The 22,654-nt window shown below is 39.9% G+C and overlaps 1 protein-coding gene across 1 annotated transcript in view; it reads left to right on the plus strand.

The window, feature by feature from the left end:
- The first annotated feature begins 527 nt into the window (after positions 1-527).
- Slc2a13 (solute carrier family 2 member 13) overlaps positions 528-22,654 on the plus strand; it is a 336,133-nt gene continuing 314,006 nt past the window's right edge. The window contains exon 1 of the mRNA XM_027934245.2: positions 528-1,332. Within this exon, the coding sequence (XP_027790046.2) occupies positions 780-1,332 (553 nt within the window). The 5' untranslated portion in view covers positions 528-779. The remainder of the gene's footprint in view (positions 1,333-22,654) is intronic.

Here is a 22,654-nt window from a genome sequence, read left to right on the forward strand (position 1 = left end):
GCAATGAGACAAGAAAGTATAGAAATGGGAGAACACGGGTCATGAATTTCTCGAGAATAAGCTCATTTAATGTCAGGGAAGGAACACACTGAGTAATGTCACAATACTATAAAAGGACGGCTATTTGCTGTGTACCATACCAGGATATTTTTTTCCAGTCCCTTTTCAACCCCGGCTATCCCCAGAACGTTAGGAGGCTGGACAGGCTGGTATACTGACTGTCCTCCTACCCTCCAAACCGTGCAATCCTTGTGGGTAGCTTCCCGGGTCTGGCAGCCTCTTAGCGGCATCCCCCCCCGCCCCCGGGCCTGCTTCCCAGCTGCAGCCGCGAAGCCTGGGTTAATTATGTCCAGGTGCCTGCGCCCTAAATGAGTAAGTATGGCTTTGGCAGTCGCAACCCACCAGGAGGGTGGGGTTTAGGGTCCGGGAGGGTGGTGCCTGGCCCCGCCTAGGGAGGGCGCCCCGCCCCGCCGGCCGGGCTGCACGTGACCACCCGGCCCCGCCTCCTGTCCGCTCCGCAGCGCCAGCTCGGCAGGCAGGCGCGGGGCGTGCGTCTGGAGTGAGACCCGCCAGGCTCCAACTCCGCAGCGCCCGAGCGCAGTGGGCAGCAACTTTCTCCCGGTCGCGGCGGTGACGGCGGGCGCTGCGGTGGCAGCCGGAGCGGGAGCCCCAAGCGGGAAGGCGGCGGCGGTTGCTCCCGCCGGGTCGGGCTGTCCAGCCCTCCGAGACCGCCGACCCGGAGCCTCCTCATCCCCCGGGCAGCCCCGGGCCCCTGCCCTATGTCCCGCAAGGCGAGCGAGAATGTGGAGTACACGCTGCGGAGCCTGAGCAGCCTGATGGGCGAGCGGCGCAGGAAGCAGCCGGAGCCGGACGCGGCGAGCGGCGCCGGGGAGCGCAGCCTGCTGGCGGCCGCGGAGTCGAGCGCCAGCCTGCAGAGCGCGGGCGCGGGCGGCGGCGTCGGGGACCTGGAGCGCGCGGCGCGGCGGCAGTTCCAGCAGGACGAGACCCCCGCCTTCGTGTACGTGGTGGCCGTCTTCTCGGCGCTGGGCGGCTTCCTGTTCGGCTATGACACCGGGGTGGTGTCCGGGGCCATGCTGCTGCTCAAGCGGCAGCTCAGCCTGGACGCGCTCTGGCAGGAGCTGCTCGTGTCCAGCACGGTGGGGGCGGCCGCCGTCTCGGCGCTGGCCGGCGGGGCCCTCAACGGCGTCTTCGGCCGCCGCGCCGCCATCCTCCTGGCCAGTGCCCTCTTCACCGCCGGCTCCGCAGTGCTGGCCGCCGCGAACAACAAGGAGACGCTGCTCGCCGGCCGCCTGGTCGTGGGACTGGGCATCGGTGAGTTCGGGCACTGCGAAGGGCGCTCCAGGACCCCGGCAGCACAGTCGTTGACCCGGGTGTCTTCGTTACTTGCGCCCCACGGGGGTCTCTGTCAGGTCTTGCTGGTCCTTGATCCTCTAGTTCTCTTGCCCTCACACCCCATAGGCTAGTAGGGTCTCCAAAGCTCCCCCTTGGGTGGGTGTGAGGGATTCGCTGCAGTCTCCCCGAACCCACGTGGAATCTTAGATCGCCCACGGATCATTCTGCTCAGTTGTTGTCTCTCTAAGCGCTTCCACCAACCCCCATAGCCAGCTTGTTCCTTGATCCAGCCTAACCTGATGCTTTTTTTTTCCCCCCCCCCGAGTTCCGGACCCGGAACCTAGCCAGTCGTAAAGTCAGAATAGGGTACTTTTAAGAATGAATTCTGAACTATGAAGCTATTCTTTGCTACTCTTCTCTTTCCTTCTTTAGTCATTTATCTTTAGATGGAATAATTGCTTTTCCTGTTTTTTTGTATTTTCAGTTTTCACCCTTTTCCGAAATGAATTCCCTACTCCTCTGACTTTTTCCTTTGGATATATATATATATATATATATATATATATATATATATATATATATATATATTCACCCATTCTCCTCTTTGTTTTGCATCTCCTGCTTTCCAGTTGGGAACCAAATTATCTATTAAAGATCGTGTTCACTTCCTAAATTCATTTAGGAGCTACTCCTGTGGATAAATGCCCAGCAAGATGGATGTTTGCAATTTACTTTAAAAATGAAGGGATTAAGGTTCCCTAGGCATTGATTTTTTTTCACCCTGCTTGCTGAGCAGGGGAGGTACAATTGGCAAGTTCTTGGCAGAAGGAAGCTATTTGGAATGTGCTCAGTATTATTAGAAAGCTCTTTTGAGGGAAAGGGAGGAGGGTTGTGACTTAAATCTCACCAGTAATTTTTCTAAGACACCACTGATGCTTTTTTAATGTTTCACTTCATGATTTGGTGTTTTGTTTCCCTTAGGGTGCTGTTGAAGTCTTTCTCCCCTGTGGCTCCGGCTTGGTGAGAGCACTTTAGACCTGGGGCTGCTGCTTATCTGTTCCTTCACCTCTTGTTTGATGTCAGTGCTTTTCACGTTTTTTCCTCAGGTTCCGAAGGGAAGCCAATGTCATTTATTCAACTCTGCATGCAGGAACCATGAACCTAAAACCCACCTCCGTGCACTTTGTATCTGAAATCTGTCATCAAGGACTTTCTTTTTGTTGTTCATTTGTAGGATTAACTAGTGATGCAGGGCACGGCTGTTAGTAAAATGTGAATTTGTCCTATAAAGTTCCAAATGGCCAAAACAAATTCATTCCGGCTGAGATTAAATCTTTGTGTGGAAACTACCTGAGCCTTCAGCAGAATCCTTCAACAGTTAACCTGCCTTAAGGGTCTGATGACCAGAATTCTTTCCCAGCATTGTCTCCTTGGGACATCTGGATTTTTTTTTTTTTTTCTTTTCTGTCATAGAACATTGTAGGTAGCAAGATTTGGTCAGTAAACTTGGATCTTATTTGTGATTTTGAAATTGATATTTTGCAGAGATCTCTCAGTGAAACTTTCCAGTATTGGATAAAAATTTGAGCATTATCTTTGCTCTTTTCTGACGAAGAAAATTGAGCTGCTCTAGTGTATCAGGTCCCCTTGCAGATGTTGTGCACATAATAGGAGAGCAGAGTCCCCTGGAAGTGCAGCAGGGTGGGACTAAAGCAAGGAAGAACTTGCTGAGCTGCTTCAGAGAGGTTATCTGATGGCTGATGAACTCAGAGATCAGGGGTGTCCTCACAGGCTGACACCAGAAGCCCTTACCCCGGAGGTGGAAGGTTGACACCTCGGAGTATTTTAACAGCAGAAGTGAGGAAAGGACCTTCAAAGCAAGGGGATGAATACTGAAAGGAAAGCACAGGTGCTTAGGGACCAAGGAGAAAGTGACAAAAAAGGATGAAGCAGTTAAAGGGTTGGGAATACGGATGTGCAAGAACTGTGGAGGTCACTTACACCCTCGTTCTGTGGTCTCTGGGCTCCTAGGCTGAACAGGCAAGGCCAGCTTGGGACATGGTCCTGATTCAGTCCTAGTAGGGCCCATTGTAGTTCTTCTGGAAAACACCACTCAGGGTAGAATCCTTGGTGCCAAATTTTGTTAAAATCCTCTTCATTTAGAAAACGAAAAATAATATAAGGTCACAAACAGGCTTTAAAGTAGGCCCCATTAAAAACATTAGATAAAATACTTCAGATTAGGATCTCTGTTAAGCATGTGGTTGTACATAAGAAATTCTTAAAACTCATAAGAACTCAGAAGAATTATTTTTAACTACAAGGAAATGGGTCCTCAATATGAGCATTTTTGAGGGACATTAAATAAGTTTTGGTTGTTTAATACACTAAGTCTGGATTAAATTCATGTTTTTTTTTAACTAAAAATTTTATCTGTAATCAGGGGTTTATGATTGTTTTTGCTCTTTGATACTTGGTAAATGTCAAGTAATAATTTGTGGTTTTGGTACCTTTTGCAGATAAGTTTGCCATGATAACTTCTTCCCTAAGTATATCGTGGTAAATATAAGGCCCATGGGGACAGGGAGTTTTGCTGCTTTTCTTCCCCATATTCCTGATACACTGGAGACATTTGTTGAGTAAGTGGATGGATAGTGAGCAGAAATGTTAACAAATTTCCACTTCTGGTAGGGTACCACTTACCACTTTGTTAGAATTGGTCTTTTCATAAGGCAAAAGTAGTACATTATCACAATATTTAAAAGGTCACCTAGAGGCTTTAGTTGTAATAGTTTAATGAATGATTCATTATCTATTTAACAAATGCTAATTAAAGCTTCCATTGCTGTTCTATCTGATTAGGGGTGGCAATAATTAGAAAAAAATTCCATCGTGGAGGTGACCATTCCCTAATGGAGAAGAAAGACCCATGAACAAGCAATTAAAATTCAATAGAAATTTCTTTAAAGTGCCAGAGGAAACAGAAGAGTGGATGATTTTTTTTTTTTTTTTTTTTTTTTTGAGGGGAATGGCAGTAAATAGAACACAGGGTTAAGTAAGGTTTTATAGAAAGGAGAGTATTTAGATTAGAGATTGAAGAATAATGAGTTCAGATGATATAGAGGGAGCCAGAAAAATGCTTGTTTAATGCTTTTTTTTTTTTTAATTATAGGCACAGTGGAATACTTTGCATACATATATTATCTCATTTAACCTTCCTATGTGAAACCAGGTCTCCTTTTGCTGGATGTGGAAACATTTTAGAGCACTTAAACACAAAGATACAATGTCCAGATTCAGAAAATAAGACCTCAGAGTTTTTTGCTTTTTCTGTTACCTTACTGAGCATTTAAGGTGGGGTTAACAGCAGGTATGAATGCAAGGAAAATCAAAATATTGTTTGAAACATATGTGAGAATGATGGGACCATCATGAGAGTGGAATGTTCTGGGGGTTTTAGGCTGGACAGGGCTTAGAGGCTGTGCCTAAGGAGGGACAGCCATTGGAGGTTCTCAGCTGTAAATGATGTAATTAGATGAAACATCCCTTGAATCTGATTTTTTTTTTTTTTTTTGCTTTTTTATTCTGCCTTTGAGCTCTCTGGCTTTCTCCTCTAAACATTCTTGCTCCTTGGAATTATTTCAGTTTTAGAAATTCTTTGATGTGTTGGTTACCACAGGGTAGGTGAGGCATAGTATGAGGTCATGTGACTTAGGAAGAGTTATGGTCCCTTAGTGGAAATCTTTGGAAATGAAGGATGCAGCGGGTATGGTTGTGAATCTGTGTTAAATGAGTCATACAGTAAAAGAAGCATCAGGGATGAGAGGTATTTGTGTTTTAGCTTTGGGATCTGTATCCTTGACTAAGTGCAATAAAATAAGTTTACCAAGTGCCTGTTTGTGAATAGGGCATTGTTTTAGCTTTTTCATTTTTCCTGTTTTGGTCCTGAGACCAGACTTTCTTCGTTGTTTTTACAGTTACCGTTGCAACCTGAACTTTTAAAATTTGAAGACTTAGATTTTAAATAGGGTACACTTATGACCCCAGAAATCACTGTATTCTAATAGGGTAATCTTATTAATTATGCCCTTTACACATAGTTCCATGCTGTAGGTGTTTGTTTAGCAGACTTTCATCTGTGATCAGTGTTTTTAAGTGTGGTTATAGCAAGAATGAAGGAATGTGAGCTTGCTCAGGTTTGCTTGATTATTTTCTGTGAACTTGTATCTCATACATAACACACACAAATTGTCTGGAAAGGCACATTGTTAGAACATAGTACCATTATCACTGTTGGCATACATATAGTTAGGCAGAAAGCATACGAATGAGCCTTTTTCCCTGATGTTGGAATTTACTGACCCTTACAAAGTGGTGATTTGGTGCCTGTGTAGGAATATCAAGGTCTCCAAATACTGATACTTGCCAACATTCAAACTTTCACTGTGAGTTGACATGAATTTATACAGCAGATTTGTGGGATTTATCTTGGGTTGACATCAGCTTCTGTCAGCCCTAGTTTCAGGACTCCCTCTGTTGGCATCTTATGGCCTATTGAATAATATTTTGAGATATACCACATTTTCCCCCAAATAATCCTTGAAATTCTTCCTTAATGTAAGTCAAATGTAAGATCTTGTTTGATCAAAGCATTATAAAATATTGAGGTTAATGCAAATAAAGATTTCTTTAAGGTAGGGAAAGTTAGCTAGAAGCAGCAAATAGTCAGCAAATGTTATTAGATTTTTTGTTGTTGTTGTTTGAGGGAGAAGGGTCGATCAAATTAGTTTTTTCTATTTCCCCTATTTTTTTTTTTTTTTTTGAGAGAGAGAGAGAGAATTTTAATATTTATTTATTTTTTTAGTTTTCGGCAGACACAACATCTTTGTATGTGGTGCTGAGGATCGAACCCGGGCTGCACCCATGCCAGGCGAGCGCGCTCCCCCGCTTGAGCCACATCCCCAGCCCCCCTAATTTTTTTTTTAGGGTGCAGTGCTGGGGATTGAACCTCACACATGGTAGGCAATCCCTCTGCCACTGAGCTGCTTCCCCAGCCCTTGGTTATTTATTTATTTATTTTAAAGCAGTGCTTGTATGTTGGATTTATGTTCCCTACTGGTATGAAACTGATAAGTAAAATAAAGCTTCCTTTCACTTCTGTTTCCTTGTTTATACACGTTAACAGTTTCTCTCCCTCCTCCTTTCCAGCTGGTGGCACAGGGATTGAGTGTTGCAGGGTCACAGTGTGGACTGTGACTAGTTATGTTTACCTACTGGTATTGCAACATCCTCCCCAAGTGAGATGTCAGTGAGATGTCATAAGTCTGCTAGCATGAGTTACATGAAATTATTCACATGACTTCACTAGACTGTGTTGTTCCTTTTCATTGATCCATGTTCCCCTCTTTGGTATGATAAGCTCAATGAACACAGTCAAAGTTGATTAACTTCACACTCAGGTCAGTGGTATGAACACCTCTAATGATCAACAACCCTTTTAGGAAACTCAAATGGCAAGCAGTATGTGCCATCTTTACTCCAAAGCACATGAACCTAATTTTTTTTTGAACTTGGTTCCTTTATACAGCCTTTTTTCATTTCTCTTTTTCCTATAACCATCAGTTAATAAATAGTAGCAGCATTTCTAATAGTAACTATTGTTTATAGTAACAAAATTTCCATTGTCTAGAGGAAAATCTGTACTCAAGTCCTCAAACTTGTTTCACATTTAAGATTGGATTTTGAGCTGGGGTTGTAATTTTGAGCTCAGTGATGGAGCGCTTGCCTAGCATTGTGAGGCTCTGGGGTCGATTCTCAGCACCACATATAAATAAGTAAATAAATAAAAATAAAGGTCCACTGACAACTAAAAAATATATTTTAAAAAGATTTAATTTCCTTGCATGTACAGAGGGGAAAAAAACCCCCCAAGTTTTAAAGGTACTTTATGTGAGGTCTTTTACTAAATATTAGTACCACTGTTTGGAATGGAGGTTGTCAGGAGGTTCATTTCACAGCAAGGCTAACCAGTGTCAGTGGGTCACCAGTCAGATTGCAGCATCTCTGTCCTGAGTCAAGGCAGTCTTCATAGCTGAATGTGCGTTGGCAAACTGTTAGCCCGCAACACCCTGGAAATGATTATACCTAAGATATGTTGAATGATTATATGTCTAAACAGGTTGCCTGCACCGATTCCCATAGGCTTTGTAATAACCCAGTGGAATAATGCAGTTATTTAACATGAGGATATTTAGGCAGAAAGGGAGGAAGTTACATTCTTGTGTTTTATGACTACTGGGTGGAGCCAGTGTTGTCACCCAAGAGGTCTGACTTCAGTCTGCCTGTGCTGAGCTGCTCAGCCATGCTCCTCCCTGAAATCAGCATAGTTGCCTTAGCCATGATAAGTTATATGAGCATGACTTGAGTTCGTTTTAGTGTAGACTTATTTTCTTATTGTGGTGAACGCATAACATTGCACTTACGGTCCTAACCTTTCTCAAGTGTTGAGTCCACCAGTGTTCATTCACCTTGTTGTACAAGGGATCTTTACAACATTTTCATCTCGCAAACTGGAACTCTCTGTGTAGTAAACACCCATTTCTCCTGCCCTTTTCCTCAGCTCTTGGTAACCACCTTTGTACTTTGTAGGATTTGAAAACTTTAGATATTGCAGATAAGTGGAATCATGTAGTATTTGTCCTTCTGTGACCAACTTATTTCATATCGTCCTTCGAGTCAATCCATATTGTGGAATGTGGCAGAATTTCTTTCTTTTTTTTTTTTTTTTGTACTGGGGATTGAACCCAGGGACACTTTACCACTCAGCTACATCCCTAGTACTTTATTTTTAAATTTTGAAGCAGGATCTCACTAAGTTGCTGAGGCTAGTCTCAAACTTGTGATCCTCCTATCTCAACCTCCCAAGTAGCTGGGATTACAGGCATGTATCACTGTGCCTGGCCAGAGTTTCTTTTTTTAAGGCTTCATAATGTTCCCCTGGCTCCCCCAACCCCAGCCCCGTCTCTCTGTGAATGTGCATGTATGCAGTATTATTTTTATCATTTCATCTGTTGACATTGGGGTTACTTCTGTCTTGGTTTTTGTGGATAATGCATTGAACATGGGAGTGCAACCATTTCTTTGAGATCCTGCTTTGAATTATTTTAAGTCCGTATACAAAAATAGGATTGCTGAAACATATGGTCGTTCTATTCTTACTTTCTTGAGCAAACTCGCCACTGTTTCCCTGGGTGGCTGCACCATTGTACATTCCTGCTAGCTTCACGAGGGTTCCAGGTTGTTTGAACCCTTGTCAGCACTTGTGATTTTCCTTTCTCGTGTCAGTGGCCATCCTGATGGATGTGAAGTGATTCTTCACTGTGGTTTTGATTTATTCTTCTCTTGTGATAAGTAATGGTGAGCATCTTTTCATATATTGGCCATGTCTTTCTCTTATTTGGAAAATTGTCCATTCAAGTCCTTTACCTACTTTTTAAATGGGGTTATTTTTGTTAGGTGGTAGATTGTCATATCTAATTATTAATCCTTTATCAGATGTGATCTACATATACTTTTCCCCATTTCATAGGTTGCCATTTCACTCTGTTGATGTTACTTTCATTTTTCTGTTTTTGTGTATGATCCCTGTGCTTTTGGTATTATATCTAAGATGTCATGCCAAATCCAGTGTCTTAAAGTGTTTCCCCTTTCTTAGAGTTTTTATAGTTTCAAGTCTTGAATCCATTTGAGTTAATTTTCATATGTGGTAAGTTAAGGGTCCAGCCTTATTCTTTTGTATGTGGATACCCTGTTTTCCCACTACAATTTTTCAGATGTTTTTTTCCCTGAACATTATTTTAAAAATAACAGACTTTTAGCCAGGCATGGTGACCAACATCTGTAGTTCCAGCTACTCTGAAGACCTTCTACTCACTTGAGTTCAGGAGTTTGAAACCAAGCTGGGCAACATAGCCAGTCCCCAAACAGACATCCCTTTAAACGTTAATGACCTCTTCAAAAGCACACCTCTGGCATGTGTCAAGGAGTGACAACAAGGAAAACAAGAATGGTTAGAACATGTCTTTCCCAGCCAAGGTCTTAAGTACAGGACATCCATGATCAGGGAAGCTGTGTCACAACTCTTCTGTACAGGACATCTGTAATCAGGGAAGCTGTGTCACACAACTTCAGGGGAATCTGTTCACTGTGTGTGCACTGTAGAAAGCGCATCATGTGGAATATGGTGAAAATGAGACGTTGGAGGTCCGACTGCGCAGCAGTACTGCCTGTGACGGGCAGCTTAAAGTGTACACAGGCATCTCCTGTTTCACCTTTAAGCTTATGGTTTTCTCTCCACTTGTACTGTAATTTTCCATAATATTCTCTACATCCTGTGTCCCCCACAGCTATTTCTACTGCGTATTGACTTTGTTGGGTGCTGGAGAGACAAAGATAAAAATAGTCCCTGTTCTTAAAAGACCCAAGTGTGGCATGGGAAGGCAAACAGGAGAACACAGTAGTATGGTATTCATCTGACCATAGAAGTGTCTGTAGGATGTTTACTCTTCCTTCCCAGCTTTATCACAAAAGCTTTCTCAGTGGCCTCTGCCGAATGTTAGCACTTTTCTTTGAACCACAAGCATGGCATTTTGCATCTCCCCCAGTAGACGAGAAATTTATGGGGCTTTGGTAATTGGATATTTAATATTATTTACATACTCCCACTGCAGTTACTTCTGTACTCTTTTATATAATAAGCTCGTAAATATATTGCAAACTAGAGAATGTATAAAAGTAATACCCAATAAAATACTGCTGTAGTTGAATACTAGAAACCTCATGCAGCTACTCCATGGCTGCAGTGTTAATTAAGAAAGTGTTGTAACATGGCAATTAAGCCTGCAGCCTCTGGATCCCAGCTACCTGGGCTCAAACCTTGGCTGGCCACTTCTAGCTGAGTAACCGTATTCAGTAACCTTTGCTTCAGTTTCCTCATCTGTAGAATGAGATAATACCTGCCCCAGGATAGTTAAGAAGACATTCAGTATTTGTACAGTGCTTTTGGGTACTTGGCAAAGTAAAGCCTCAGTGTTTGTTAAACATTGACCAAAAGCCTTCAGCAAATTACCCTGTGTGCCTCAGTTTCCCAGGCTCTTAAATGATTGTTATAGTGGCAGTTAGGAAAAAAAAGTTGTAGAAATTAAATGAGTTTTACATGTAAAAATGTCTAGCTATCAAAACCGTTAGCTCTCGTAATTAGAAATAGTCATCTCCCTTCAGTCAATATCCTAACACCTTTTTACAATCAGGGGAAATAAAATCATTGTTAATATTTAACGTTTACCATAACTAGTAATGGATTTATAATATTCCATGATATAACTGAGCAAACTTGGAAGAGTGAATAGTTTAAAAGCAGGCAGCACTGTCTTTTGAGTGCTCAGCTTATATCATATAAGGTTTAGTTCCAGTAAGACAGAGGAGATTTAAAATGGGTTTTTAAAAAAGTTAAGATCATAGGTGGTATGTGAGAGAAGGTTACTTTTACAGTGGAGAAAACAGAAATTGGTGCATGTGAAGCCTTGAGGTGAGTGAGCAATTTTTCTGGTAATGTGGAGGATAGAATAAGAAAGTGGTAAACATGTGGACCTGTTTGTTCAGGGGGTAATCATGGCTGACAAAGCCCACTGGTGCTATGATATTAGACCTGCCTGTAATCATTTTATATTTTATATGCTTGTTTGAGAACAAAATGTTCATTTCCCAGGGGGAAAGCTATATCTGCCTTTTAAAAGGCAAAGAATGAGTAGTTTTAATAATAATAATAAAAAACTTGGAAGTAATAGTTTTAGAATAAAAAGAATTTTAATAACGGAAGCTTTCATATAAAACTCCGTTATCATATTGGGACTTTGTTTATGACTTCATATCAGGAATTCATTCCATATAACAGAGAGAGTAAATTGGAAACCAAAATTGTGCGCCTGGTATTCAAGGACTAAACATTAACCATTTAAAATTTGACTAGCAACTATTTTTAGTTTTGAAAGAAGATTACGTAGTTACTGAAAATGAGTTGCAAAAATTGGACCATGGTTTTAAATAATTCTTAAAGTACAGGCTTCACTTTAAATTGATATTAGGGTAACGTCTGATTCAGTTATTGCCATGCGTACCTAACTTGAACATTCACTGCAAAGCTATAAAGACAATTGCTTCTGGGATGGTCCCTTTATGCCTTTTGAACTAGAGGGCGTGTTCAGTGTAGGTGAGCTAGCAGAGCTGTCTGGACTTGGAGGGGTTGTGTAGGTAGTGAAGTTGATGGGGTGGAAACAGGAGACAAACAAAACGGGCCAAGTCCTTTGTCACTTTGAAAGTAAGCTTGTGGGGAATTTTTCTAAAATCTTATAGTCACTCCTATCCTGTATCAGGGGAATACTCAGATTTTTTTGGTGTTTAGTATTCCTTCTACTTATTCGTCCTTTCAAAATGATTTCTGATATTAAAACTTCTTACAATACACTTTAGTCAAATGCTGCAAAGAGCATGGAGTTCTCATGGGCTGTCATTTTGTTCTTGGAATATACGCCTTGTGAAAAATCTCTGATCTTCATTTCCTGGGATATAACATTTAAAGGGCAGTTTACCGGAGGTGTGGTAAAAAGTCCAACGGGGGTGGGCCCCAAAGCATGGCCCAGCCTTTCTCCATGTGTGGGCAGCTCTAGGTGCTGTCACTCACTGACATAAAGGTTAGTGTTTTCCTTAGTCTAAGAAGGAATGAAAGATAGCTGGACATGGTGACCTATGCTTGTAATCCCAGGTGCTTTGCAGGCTAAGACAGGAGCACTGAAGTTTGAGGCCAGCCTAGGCAACTTAGCCTGACCATATCACAAAATAAAAAATAAAAAGGGGTGGGGATGGGGCTGGAGTTGTGGCTCAGTGGTTGAGTGCTTGCCTAACACATGTGAGGCACTGGGTCTGATCCTTAGCACCACAGAAAAAATAGTTTTTAAAAAAGTGGGGGTGGGATATGACTTAGTGATAGAGTGCCCCTGGGTTCCATCCTCAGTACAGTGTGAGGAGGAAACATGAATGAAAGGAAGTACTGAGAGGCTGGTTAGTTAAGCACTGTTAGTGACAATGCTAACATTCATCCCAGATTTCTGATCAAGGATCAGTTTGTATTCCTCCTTCCTATTATTATTATTATTTCTCCTCCTCCTCCTCCTCCTCCTCCTCCTCCTCCACCACCACCAGTACCACCACCACCACCACCACCACCTCCTCCTCCTCCTCCTCCTCCTCCTCCTCCTCCACCACCACCACCACCACCACCACCACCTCCTCCTCCTCCTCTTCCTCCTCCTCCTCCACCACCACCACCACCACTACCACCACCACCACCTCCTCCTCCTCCTCTTCCTCCTCCTCCTCCTCCTCCTCCTCCTCTGGAGGTTGAACCCAGGTACATTTTACCACTAAGCTACATCCAAAACCCCCACCCTTCCTTTTTTTTTTTTTCAATTTAAATTTTGAGGCAGGGTCTCATTACGTTGGTTAGGGCTTCCTTAAGTTGCTTAGGCTGGCCCAAACTTGTGATCCTCCTGCTTTATCCCTAGAGTTTCTGGGATTAACAGCTGTGTGCCACTGCTTCTGGACATTCCTTCCCATTATATGACAAAGCTTGTTCTTGGTTGTGAAAGCTAAATAGTTTTAATATTAAAAAAAAAAAGATTTAAAAAGGTGATACTATTGCCTAGATTAGTATGAGATTTTATAGAATTTTACAAAATAATTTTTGAAAGAATATTAATGGGATTGTGAGAGCAATAAAGAGATAGAAACATTAAGTAAAGAGCAATTACTCCAAATAAATAATATGTACTGTAATGTATAAGGTAGAAGTCAGGAAAGGATGAATGGAAAAAATTGAAATTCTAGTGTTACGTACAGTTATTCATAAGAGGTTCTTATAAGTATTTGTGTAAGAATCATATAATGCAAGGAGAAAAGTTTATTAAGTGGTTAAGAAAGAAAGTGAGATAAGAATATGAATGACAATTATGTATGTGAAATTTAGCTCTCCTTTCCTAATTAATATCACATTGGCTTAAGAGTCCTTGAAGTTTTTAAGAAAAGAGTAATGTAAAAAAAAATCTGTCAGTGATATCTTTCATTACATTATTTTTAAAGCCTTCAAGTGGAGATTTTAAAAACAAGGTGACAGATTGGCAAATATAGAGGTAACTTTATTTACTAAGCAGAAAATGTGTTCAAAGTATATTAAATGGACTCCTCTTTATATCAAGAGAAAATACATTTAGTGAAAGAACTCTTGGGAAAGTGTTAAGCCTTGTTAATAACTCAAAGTAAAAATTAAAAGAACATTTTACTTATTAAACTAGTGAATTAGAAAGAACTCAGGACTAGTTGTTCCCTAGGAAAATATGATAACTTAATTGATTTTCTGGTTATAATTGTTGAGACTATTCTAAATAATACCAGACCTATTTAACATGTTTCATTCATTTACTCTTTTATTCATTCATTGAACAAAGTTAGAATTATGGATGCATATTAGATATCTAAGTAATTACTTAGATACAGAGGTTAACATGGTGAAATCTGTGCTTTTGCAGTTCAAACTTTACAACATTTACTCTAGAAATTTCAGTTGAGGGATTATAATGAAGAGAGGTAAAGAAAAGCTCATTTTGGATGAATGTTTTTATATATGGTTTTAAAAGTTTAAGGGAACCCATCAAAGTAAAATATCTAGAACGGGGGAAATGGTTGTTAACCATGTGCCTGGTAGAACATCTCATTGCCGTTCAACTTGGAAGCATTAGACCTTAGGTATATCTAAACCCCACAATGATTCGCCCATGGTATAGAACCCAGTTGTGTGGACACATTGTAACCATCTCAACAATTAACAGCTGTAGAGTTTGGAAGAAGGTATAAAGCTTACATACAGTTCACATATAAACTTAATTTATTCTTCCTTTTATGTTTTCTATTTTTAATGGAATTAAGTATTTTAATGTCAAAATTTTAATGGAATTTAGATTTTTGTTTTAAAACACAGATAACAAAATATTCCAGAAATAGGATTTTTTTCTGCATTAAATTTTATCTTTTACTCTATAGAATGAAAATTTTAAAAAATGGTGACAAAAATGTTATAAATAATCTAATTATATTAAAGTTGTGTGGTGTGATTTTCATTTGATTTTTTTTTTTTTTTTTTTTTTTTTGTACCAGGAATTGAACTCAGGGGCCACTGAGCAACATGCCCAGCCCTATATTGTATTTTATTTAGAGACAGGGTCTCACTGAGTTGCTTAGTGCCTCCGCATTGCTGAGGCTGGCTTTGAACTCCTGGTCCTCCTGTCTCAGCCTCCCCAGCCGCTGGGATTACAGGCCTGCGCCACTGCACCAGGCTTTCCCTGAAATTTTAACTCATTGTGTGAACTAGCAAGACCTCATGATGTGTGGAGTATATTTCTTGGATCTTATTTCATCTGCCCCAGGAAAATGTCTTGTTTACTTTACCACTGAGAATCAGTCTTCCACACTCCTCATCCCCTTTGTGTTGCTCAGATGACCCTACCTGCACCTTGCCCAGCTGCTGTCTTCCTTCTCTTGTTCTTGTGCATGACCTGTCTGTGTTTTTGGCTGAGGCCAGTCCTGTTCCTAGCTGTCATTCTAGATACTTTGCTTTTTCTTTTATGTCATAAAGTCTCCCCCGCCCCCCTTCCTCTTGTACTGGCTGCTTCTCCTAAGCATGTCCAAATGCTGTTATTTTTGTTATCTTTTAAAGAAGATCCTTTCTGCCTACTCTCCCTCTTTCAATTTCTATCCCATGGTTTCCTTTTCTTTATGCAACACAGTGGCCTATATTCATTCACTCCCGCTCTCCCAGTTCTGCATCCTCTCCAGGCAGGCTTTCATCCTTAGCATTCACCAACATTGCTCTTGTCAGAGTACCATGTCCTCTGTTGCTTAGTGCAAGGAGAGTTTTCATCTTGTTCTCTTTGTCCCATATCAAAGGCAACACAGTAAACCAGGCCTTCGTGAATCCCTTTCTTTGGCTTCTAGGACACCCCTCTCTCCTGTATTTTTCCTTAGGCTGCTTGTTCTCAACCATCTGTGCAGATTGCTCCTCATCTTCCAGACAGATCTCAGCCTCGACAAAACCTAGGATTATTCTTCAGAGCTCCCCTCTCCTCTACATTCATTCCTTTGGTGATATCACCCTCTCTCATGGCTTAGAGTGCTTCTTGTGCACTAAGAACTTCTATTTAAGTCAACTTTGTGTCTCTGAGACCAAAAGACCTGACAAGAACATTGTTGAGAAGAAAAAGTTTGTTTTTGCTTACAGTTTCAGAGTTCATCGTTGGTTGACTCCATAGCTGTGGGTCCAAGGTGAGGCAGAATATCATGGCAGAAAGGTATGGTGGAGGAAAGCAGCTCAGGACACAGCCACCAGGAAGCAGAGGGAGAGGGAGGAAGAGGAAGAATAGGAGGAGGAGGAGGAGAGAGAAAAAGGTGTGCAAGAGCAAGCAAGCAAGAAAGCGCTCTGCTCACCACGGACAAAATATAAACCCCAGAGTGATGCCCTAGCGATGTAGTTACTCCAGCCACACCCTGTCACCCTGTCAATCCACATCCCTGGATTAATGCACTGATTAGGTTAAGGAACTCCTAACCTAATCCATAACAAACTCCCAAATCTAGATTTAGACCTAGACCTGTTTCCTGATCTGCAAAGTTTTACACCTAGCTTCTCACTGAATTTCTTGCTTTTTCCAGAATCTTCCACATACCAGGTAAGAGCATCCCTCTCTGTGCTTGGACCAAAAGCCTTGGAGTTGTTTTTAACAATTTCCATGCTCTCCCCATCCAACCTGTAGAAAATCCTTTGGGGATTGAACTCAGGGCCTTGTGCATGTGAGGCAAGCACTCTACCAGCTGAGCTATATCTCTAGCCCTGAGTCTAGCTTCTAGTTGTGTCTAGAATTCATGTCTCATCACTTCCACAGCTGTCACCCTCATCCAGAATGCCATCTCTCACTTGGAGGATTGCATGTTTCCACTATCAACCCTGTCTTTTTCTTTACTCCTCTTCCTTCATTTCTACACATGATAATCATAGTGATTCATTAAAATGTCAGCTGGGCCATTCCACCTCTCTGCTCATAGCCCCTTGGTTGCTCCTCATCTCAAGTCAAAGCTGGTGACCTGTAGCACCATGCATGGTCTTGCTCCACCCCTCTGCTCCTTGGCTTTCCTTCCCATTAGTATTTCTTCATTTCTGTTCCAGCTGCCTCTCAGGAAACACTAGTCATCCTTCCAGACCTTTGCAAGCACCGTTTTCTCTGCTGCCAAGGCTCTCCCCAGACATCCACGTATTCCTTTTCCTCCTGTCTTGTGTTTTTCCTGCAGGCATCTCTTCTTAGTGAGGTCTTCCTTGATCACTGTTTCAAGTTGCAGCCCCTACCACTGGCATTCACACTGGAACTTGTCAGACAAATTGATCAAATTATGCTGTGAAAACCTTGCTTGTGCCAAATTTTTCTGTTTTATTTTCTACTTTTTAGTCTTGTAAACCCCTTAAACCTTTCCTTCCCATGAAACCATCCTTGCCACCCCAGACAGACTTTGCTTGCTGCTTCCTATACCACTTCTGTTCCTGCCCATATGTGATACTCATTTTTGATATAGGTAGTACATAAAAGTACTTAGCGCACAGTAGTGCACAGAAAAGTAGTCTACCTGGAGTTGGCAAGCATGTTTTACAAAGAATCTACTTCATACAGTTATTGTGTGGGTTAATTATATTTGCAGATTAGATAGTATGAATACAAATGGGATGGTTACCTAGTTACATCTGTAGTTCCTGGCTAAAAAAGAGGGAGAAGTTCTGACATTTTCATAGAATGGTTTGAACCTTGGAATTTAAGGATGGACAGGAAGAAATGAAATTGACTGCATGGAATATATGACATGCCATTACTCTCTGTTGCTTGTAGTTGACTAGTTTCACCTTTAAAGGTTATTCAGGCTTTTTTTTTTTTTTCTTCTTTACAGTGTAGAAAAACCCAATAAAAAAATTCTAGGTAAAGGCCTTTGTTTTTAAATTAGATTTCCTCCTTGTCTTGTGGAATAGTTTTAACAATGTCAACACATGTAAATTATAAAGAATCTAGTATTCAATTTAATGAATATACACTATCAATTTTAACTCACAAAGTATGTTGCAGAAAGTGGAATTTAGGGCTTTTGTACAACAGAGTGTCTGCAAGTGCAAATCTTCACCAAATATCTCCTGCTGAATATTCTGAGAGAGCAACTTCATATAATTTTTTGAAAGGTAATATATAATAAATGTAAATATAAAGGATGTTATTTATTATTGAATAGTTGAGGCTGGAGGAATAGGAACCCATTTTTTTTTTAAAACTATATAATCTACTTAAGGAAAAATGAATGTTGGAAAATAAATGTTTTTTTAATGTTTATTTGGTAATTATTTAATATTTATCTCTAAGAAGTCATTACAATCTGGATCACTTTCAAGATTATATATATATTTTTTATATATTCATTGACACATTATATATACTTATGGGGTATAGTATGACATTTCAGTATGTGCATACAATTGTTGATCTAATTAGGGTAATTTGTATATCTCTCCCCTCAGACATTTACCACTTCTTTGTGTTAGGAACATTCAAAATCCTCTTTACTAGCTATTTTGAAATATTTAATTAGAAATTGTATTTTTCTTGCTGGGCCTTGTGGTGCACGTTTGTAATTCCAGAGACTCAAGATGCTGAGGCAGGAGGATCACACGTTCAGAACTAGACTCAGCAACTTAGGGAGACCCTGTCTCAAAATAATAAAGAAGGGCTCTGGATGTGATTCAGTGGTTAAGTGCCCCTGGGTTTAATCCCCAGAACAAAAAACAAAAAGTATTTGTATAGATATAACACCTATATTCAAATACAAATTTATTAGTAGGCATTCAGAATTTAATAAGCATTAAAACTTTGCACAGAGATAACTATTGCTGTGGCTGATACTTAACTTTTATTTGATTTGAGCAAACATCTAGCTAATTTAACCCCATTGGATTAAAAGAATTTGTAGACATGAACTCAAAGCCACTATCTATAAATTTTGAAAAAAATTAGTCATTAAGATGAGTTTCCCAGAGATAAGCCATATGTACATACTGCCATAATTATTCTAGAAGAATGAATTCTAGGAACCACAGATTAATAAACATGATGTTAGTTTGTAGCAAAATTATAGAATACTATTGAGGTTGAAGATTGAGAAGAGACAGATAATTCCTAGGACCTTTTCTGGATTCACTAGAGATGTTTAATTATCTGTTTTCTGTCTAACCTTCATTTTATTTTTTCTTGTCTTTGAAAGCATTGCTTGATATTTAGAAATATTTTATAGGAAAAGCATTTGGCATACTCCTCTTATTTAAAATATTGGTTGAACATTTACTTTAAATATAACACCATAAGCAAAATAAGTGATCAAAATAAACCTTAATCCTGTGGAGAATACTGATAACAAGTAATACCTGAAATTTTTTAATAAAAAAATAAGGTTTAGAATTTTTGTCAGAATTGATGAGAAGGCCTGGAATTGGTCTCCAGTGGGTATAACCAGGTTCTTTATGCACCATGCTTATCAAATATGGGGGATCCCAGAGCAAACAAAATGGCTGTGTTGCTTGGTGATAAGAGTTAATATGGGAAATAATTTCCAGATTTAGAATTCCATTAAAAATTGAAATTAATGGGTAATATAGTCCTACTTATATATGTATATTTAACTGTTTTTTACATTTAAAATGTATTTGCATTATTTCCTTTGATTCATGCTTAGACCTGATTACAGGTCAGCACAGAAGGCACTCTATGTAAGGACAGAGTGATCTGTGTTCACAGGTTGGAGAAATCTGAACTTCTGAAGAGACTTAATGGAGGATCTGTGTAGTGCCACTTGATTGTAAAACTCTAAGGACTTCCTCAATGATTACAATCAAGAAATGGTTTTACAAAATTTGGTATGGAACTTGTCCTTTGAAATGGAATAAATTAGCTAAGATTCTCACTACTGTAGACGAGAGAAGACAGTGTCCTTTGTTTATAACTTCCTGCCCATGTTTAGCACATGTTGCTTGGCTCACTGACAATACCTGAGTCATTTTATTTTATTACTTTGGCTTCTGTTTTTAAAATGATCAGATTAGCTTTACCTTCCTTGAATTTATTTTGGGTCTGTTGTGAAATCAATTTTCAGTTGTTCTTTTTATAAAGTGAATTTGTAAAATATGAAGACGACACCTCTGAAAGCCATATGTCTCGGTTGCCCTCTGGAACTCCACAATTTCTCTTGACTCTTTAAATGATTCATTCTGCCGCTTACATGAATCCTCTCAAGAAAACCAATTCTGTAGTGTTCTTGAGGTGATTGAGTTGCAAATAATCTTGTGCTCTTCAGCATATTTTTGGTGAATTTTCCAATTTCTGGAAATTAGAAATTATTCCTTCACTCCAGTTGTAATTGAGTCATTTAGATCAAATATTCAGAGATTAATAGACTATTCAAAACCAGTAGTTGCAGAATCCACACTACACATTTCGTGATGCTAGTATAAACATGCATCTTCAGTTTTTGTGGTATTAAAAAATATTTCACCCGGGGAATGATTATCTGATAAAAGTAGATGGCAATCATTTTGTCACTTCTGCTGGAGCTTAGGCCCCCAGTCCCTCTCCATCTTCTCTTTCATCTCCCCTCTCACTCTCTGACATATTTGGTGTTTGGATATTTCTCAATCTTACGTAAAATGTGAATTAAAAAAAAATCTTAAAAAAGATTTACCATATTTATATCAAACATGTCTGTAGTATGTTTGCTATGTCAGCACAGCTTCAAGATGCTACCTCCAATTCTTCTATAGCTAGACTTGCTACCCCCAAACCCCACCCGTACAGAGTGGGAGGTGTGATAGCTATGTAGGCAGTGCTTGCCTTTCCTAAAAGGGCAGCTGTATTGATTATTGGCTTTAAAAATATGTATTTTGAAAAATTAATGATTTTTTCCCTCCAAATAGCTGAATGATTTGGGTACAATTTCTTCTAACTTGTAATTAATTTTAATATGTGATGCTGAAGTTAGTCAGATAACAATTTTAAAGTAAAATGGTCTATTAAAGATCAGTGTTTAAATGTCATCTTTTTCAATTTAGATATTAACAAAATGTTCAAGTCTTACCTAGAAAAATTGTTTTTGAGTAAGAACTGCTTATACCTTTGGACTTACTGACTTTAATTCCACCCATTTGGAACTGAAAGAAATGTTATACCACTTACTTCTTTCTTTTTTTTTTTTTTTTCTGTTTTGGTACTGGGGATTGAACTCAGGGGCACTCAACCACTGAGCCACATCCCAAGCCCTATTTTGTATTTTATTTAGAGACAGGGTCTCACTGAGGTGCTAGTGCCTTGCTAAGTTGCTGAGGCTGGCTTTGAACTCAAGATCCTCCTTTCTCAGGCTCCCCAGCTGCTAGGATTATAGGAGTGCACCACTGCACCCAGCCCACTTACTCCTTTTTTTTTTAATATTTATTTTTTAGTTTTGGATGGATACAATATCTTTATTTTTATGTGGTGCTGAGGATTGAACCCAGTGCCTCACACGTGCTAAGCGAGGACTCTACCACTTAAGCCACAACCCCAGCCCTCCTTTTAATTTAATAGGCTAAACTTGTTTTTAGGCCATTATTGAAAAAGGAGGAACTGTCTCCCTCCTCCCTCCCTCCCTCCCTCTTTCCCTCTCTCCCTCTCTTTTGTCCTTCCTTCTCATTCTCCTCAAACAAAAATCTGATACACTACAATGCAAAGAAATACCTGAAAATTTTGGCAGTGGTGGCATAGTTCTCTCTGTTGTCTCCTTAATTCATCCAAGTTGTGTTGCTCCTTTCCCTGAAAAATATTGCTTTCCTTAGACGTTGTTTAAGGAAATAAATAACATAATATAAATTCAAATAACATAATACCTGATTTCTCATTTTAAACAAGTGGGACCTTAGATACAGAAAGATTAAACGACTTGCCCTAAGACATGCATATAGTATAATAAGCTGAAGAGGTGAGATTTGAACCCAGTTATCTTAGCCCCACAATCAGAATTCTTAGCCACTGCATTGTGCTGCTTCTCAAGATGGTATTGTTTGCATGATGATAAATGTGTAACTATGGAAGTTCACCGTTATGCACAATTATAATGCAGTAATAAAAAAAAGGTGTGGTTGTGAACACCTACAGATTGAGCAATAGAACACAAGAGAAATTACTGTATATTTAATGAAGTAGGTAGCAGATATGAATTGACATGAGCAACCACCATAAACAGTGTTGAGAGGGAAATAAAAGCAGCTTGTAGAATATACACTATATGACACTAATTATATAAAGATTGTACCATACAAATAAAAACAAAGAATATCTGTCTCAGAGTCACTGCAACAATTAAATGAGATCAACAGGAATGGTGCCTCTCACATAGTAAACATACAATAAATGTTAGCTGCTACTGCCCATTTTTATTTAATATATCTACCACGTATCTCTACGTGGAATAATGTAAAGGGATATTTATGCTAAGTATAGTGTGAGTTCTTCAATGAATATTATATAAATTACTGACCTATTCTCAACTCTGTTTCTTAGCTTTAATATAGGGAGAATCGTAGCCTCTTCATAGGGGTTTTGTGAGACAGTAGGTAATTTTATGTAAGGGTTATATAAATATATATCTCCCTAGGAGTTCCTTAAGGTAATGGACAAACATTGTTTTTGTGTTCCAGGGTCTATCACAGCTACTAGCACATAGTAGGTGTTTAGTGAGTGCTTGAAGAGTAAGTCGGAGTATTGGGAAGCAGAAAGAACAGAAGGATAGACAACTGTGTGCCCCCCCCGGAGGTAACTTTACAGAAAACAGTAATTTGAAGGCTACATGGATCTAAAAAAGAACTCATTTTTTTTACTTAAAGGTTAATGTGTTCTGGTATTTAATTCTAAAGAACTATACAGCTAATACTAAGGACACTTAAGTCCTGAAGAATGGAAGAAAACAGGAAGATGAAGAGGCTGGAAGAAAGGGCGAGAGGAAAAGATTTAGAAAGTGGTATGGAAATGTGACACTCCAAAACTCAAGGTATATGCTTGAGAGTAGCTCCAGGGTCTTTGCACTGATTATCAAG

Source organism: Marmota flaviventris, chromosome 3 (genome assembly GCF_047511675.1).
Source record: "Marmota flaviventris isolate mMarFla1 chromosome 3, mMarFla1.hap1, whole genome shotgun sequence".
Taxonomy (NCBI): domain Eukaryota; kingdom Metazoa; phylum Chordata; class Mammalia; order Rodentia; family Sciuridae; genus Marmota; species Marmota flaviventris.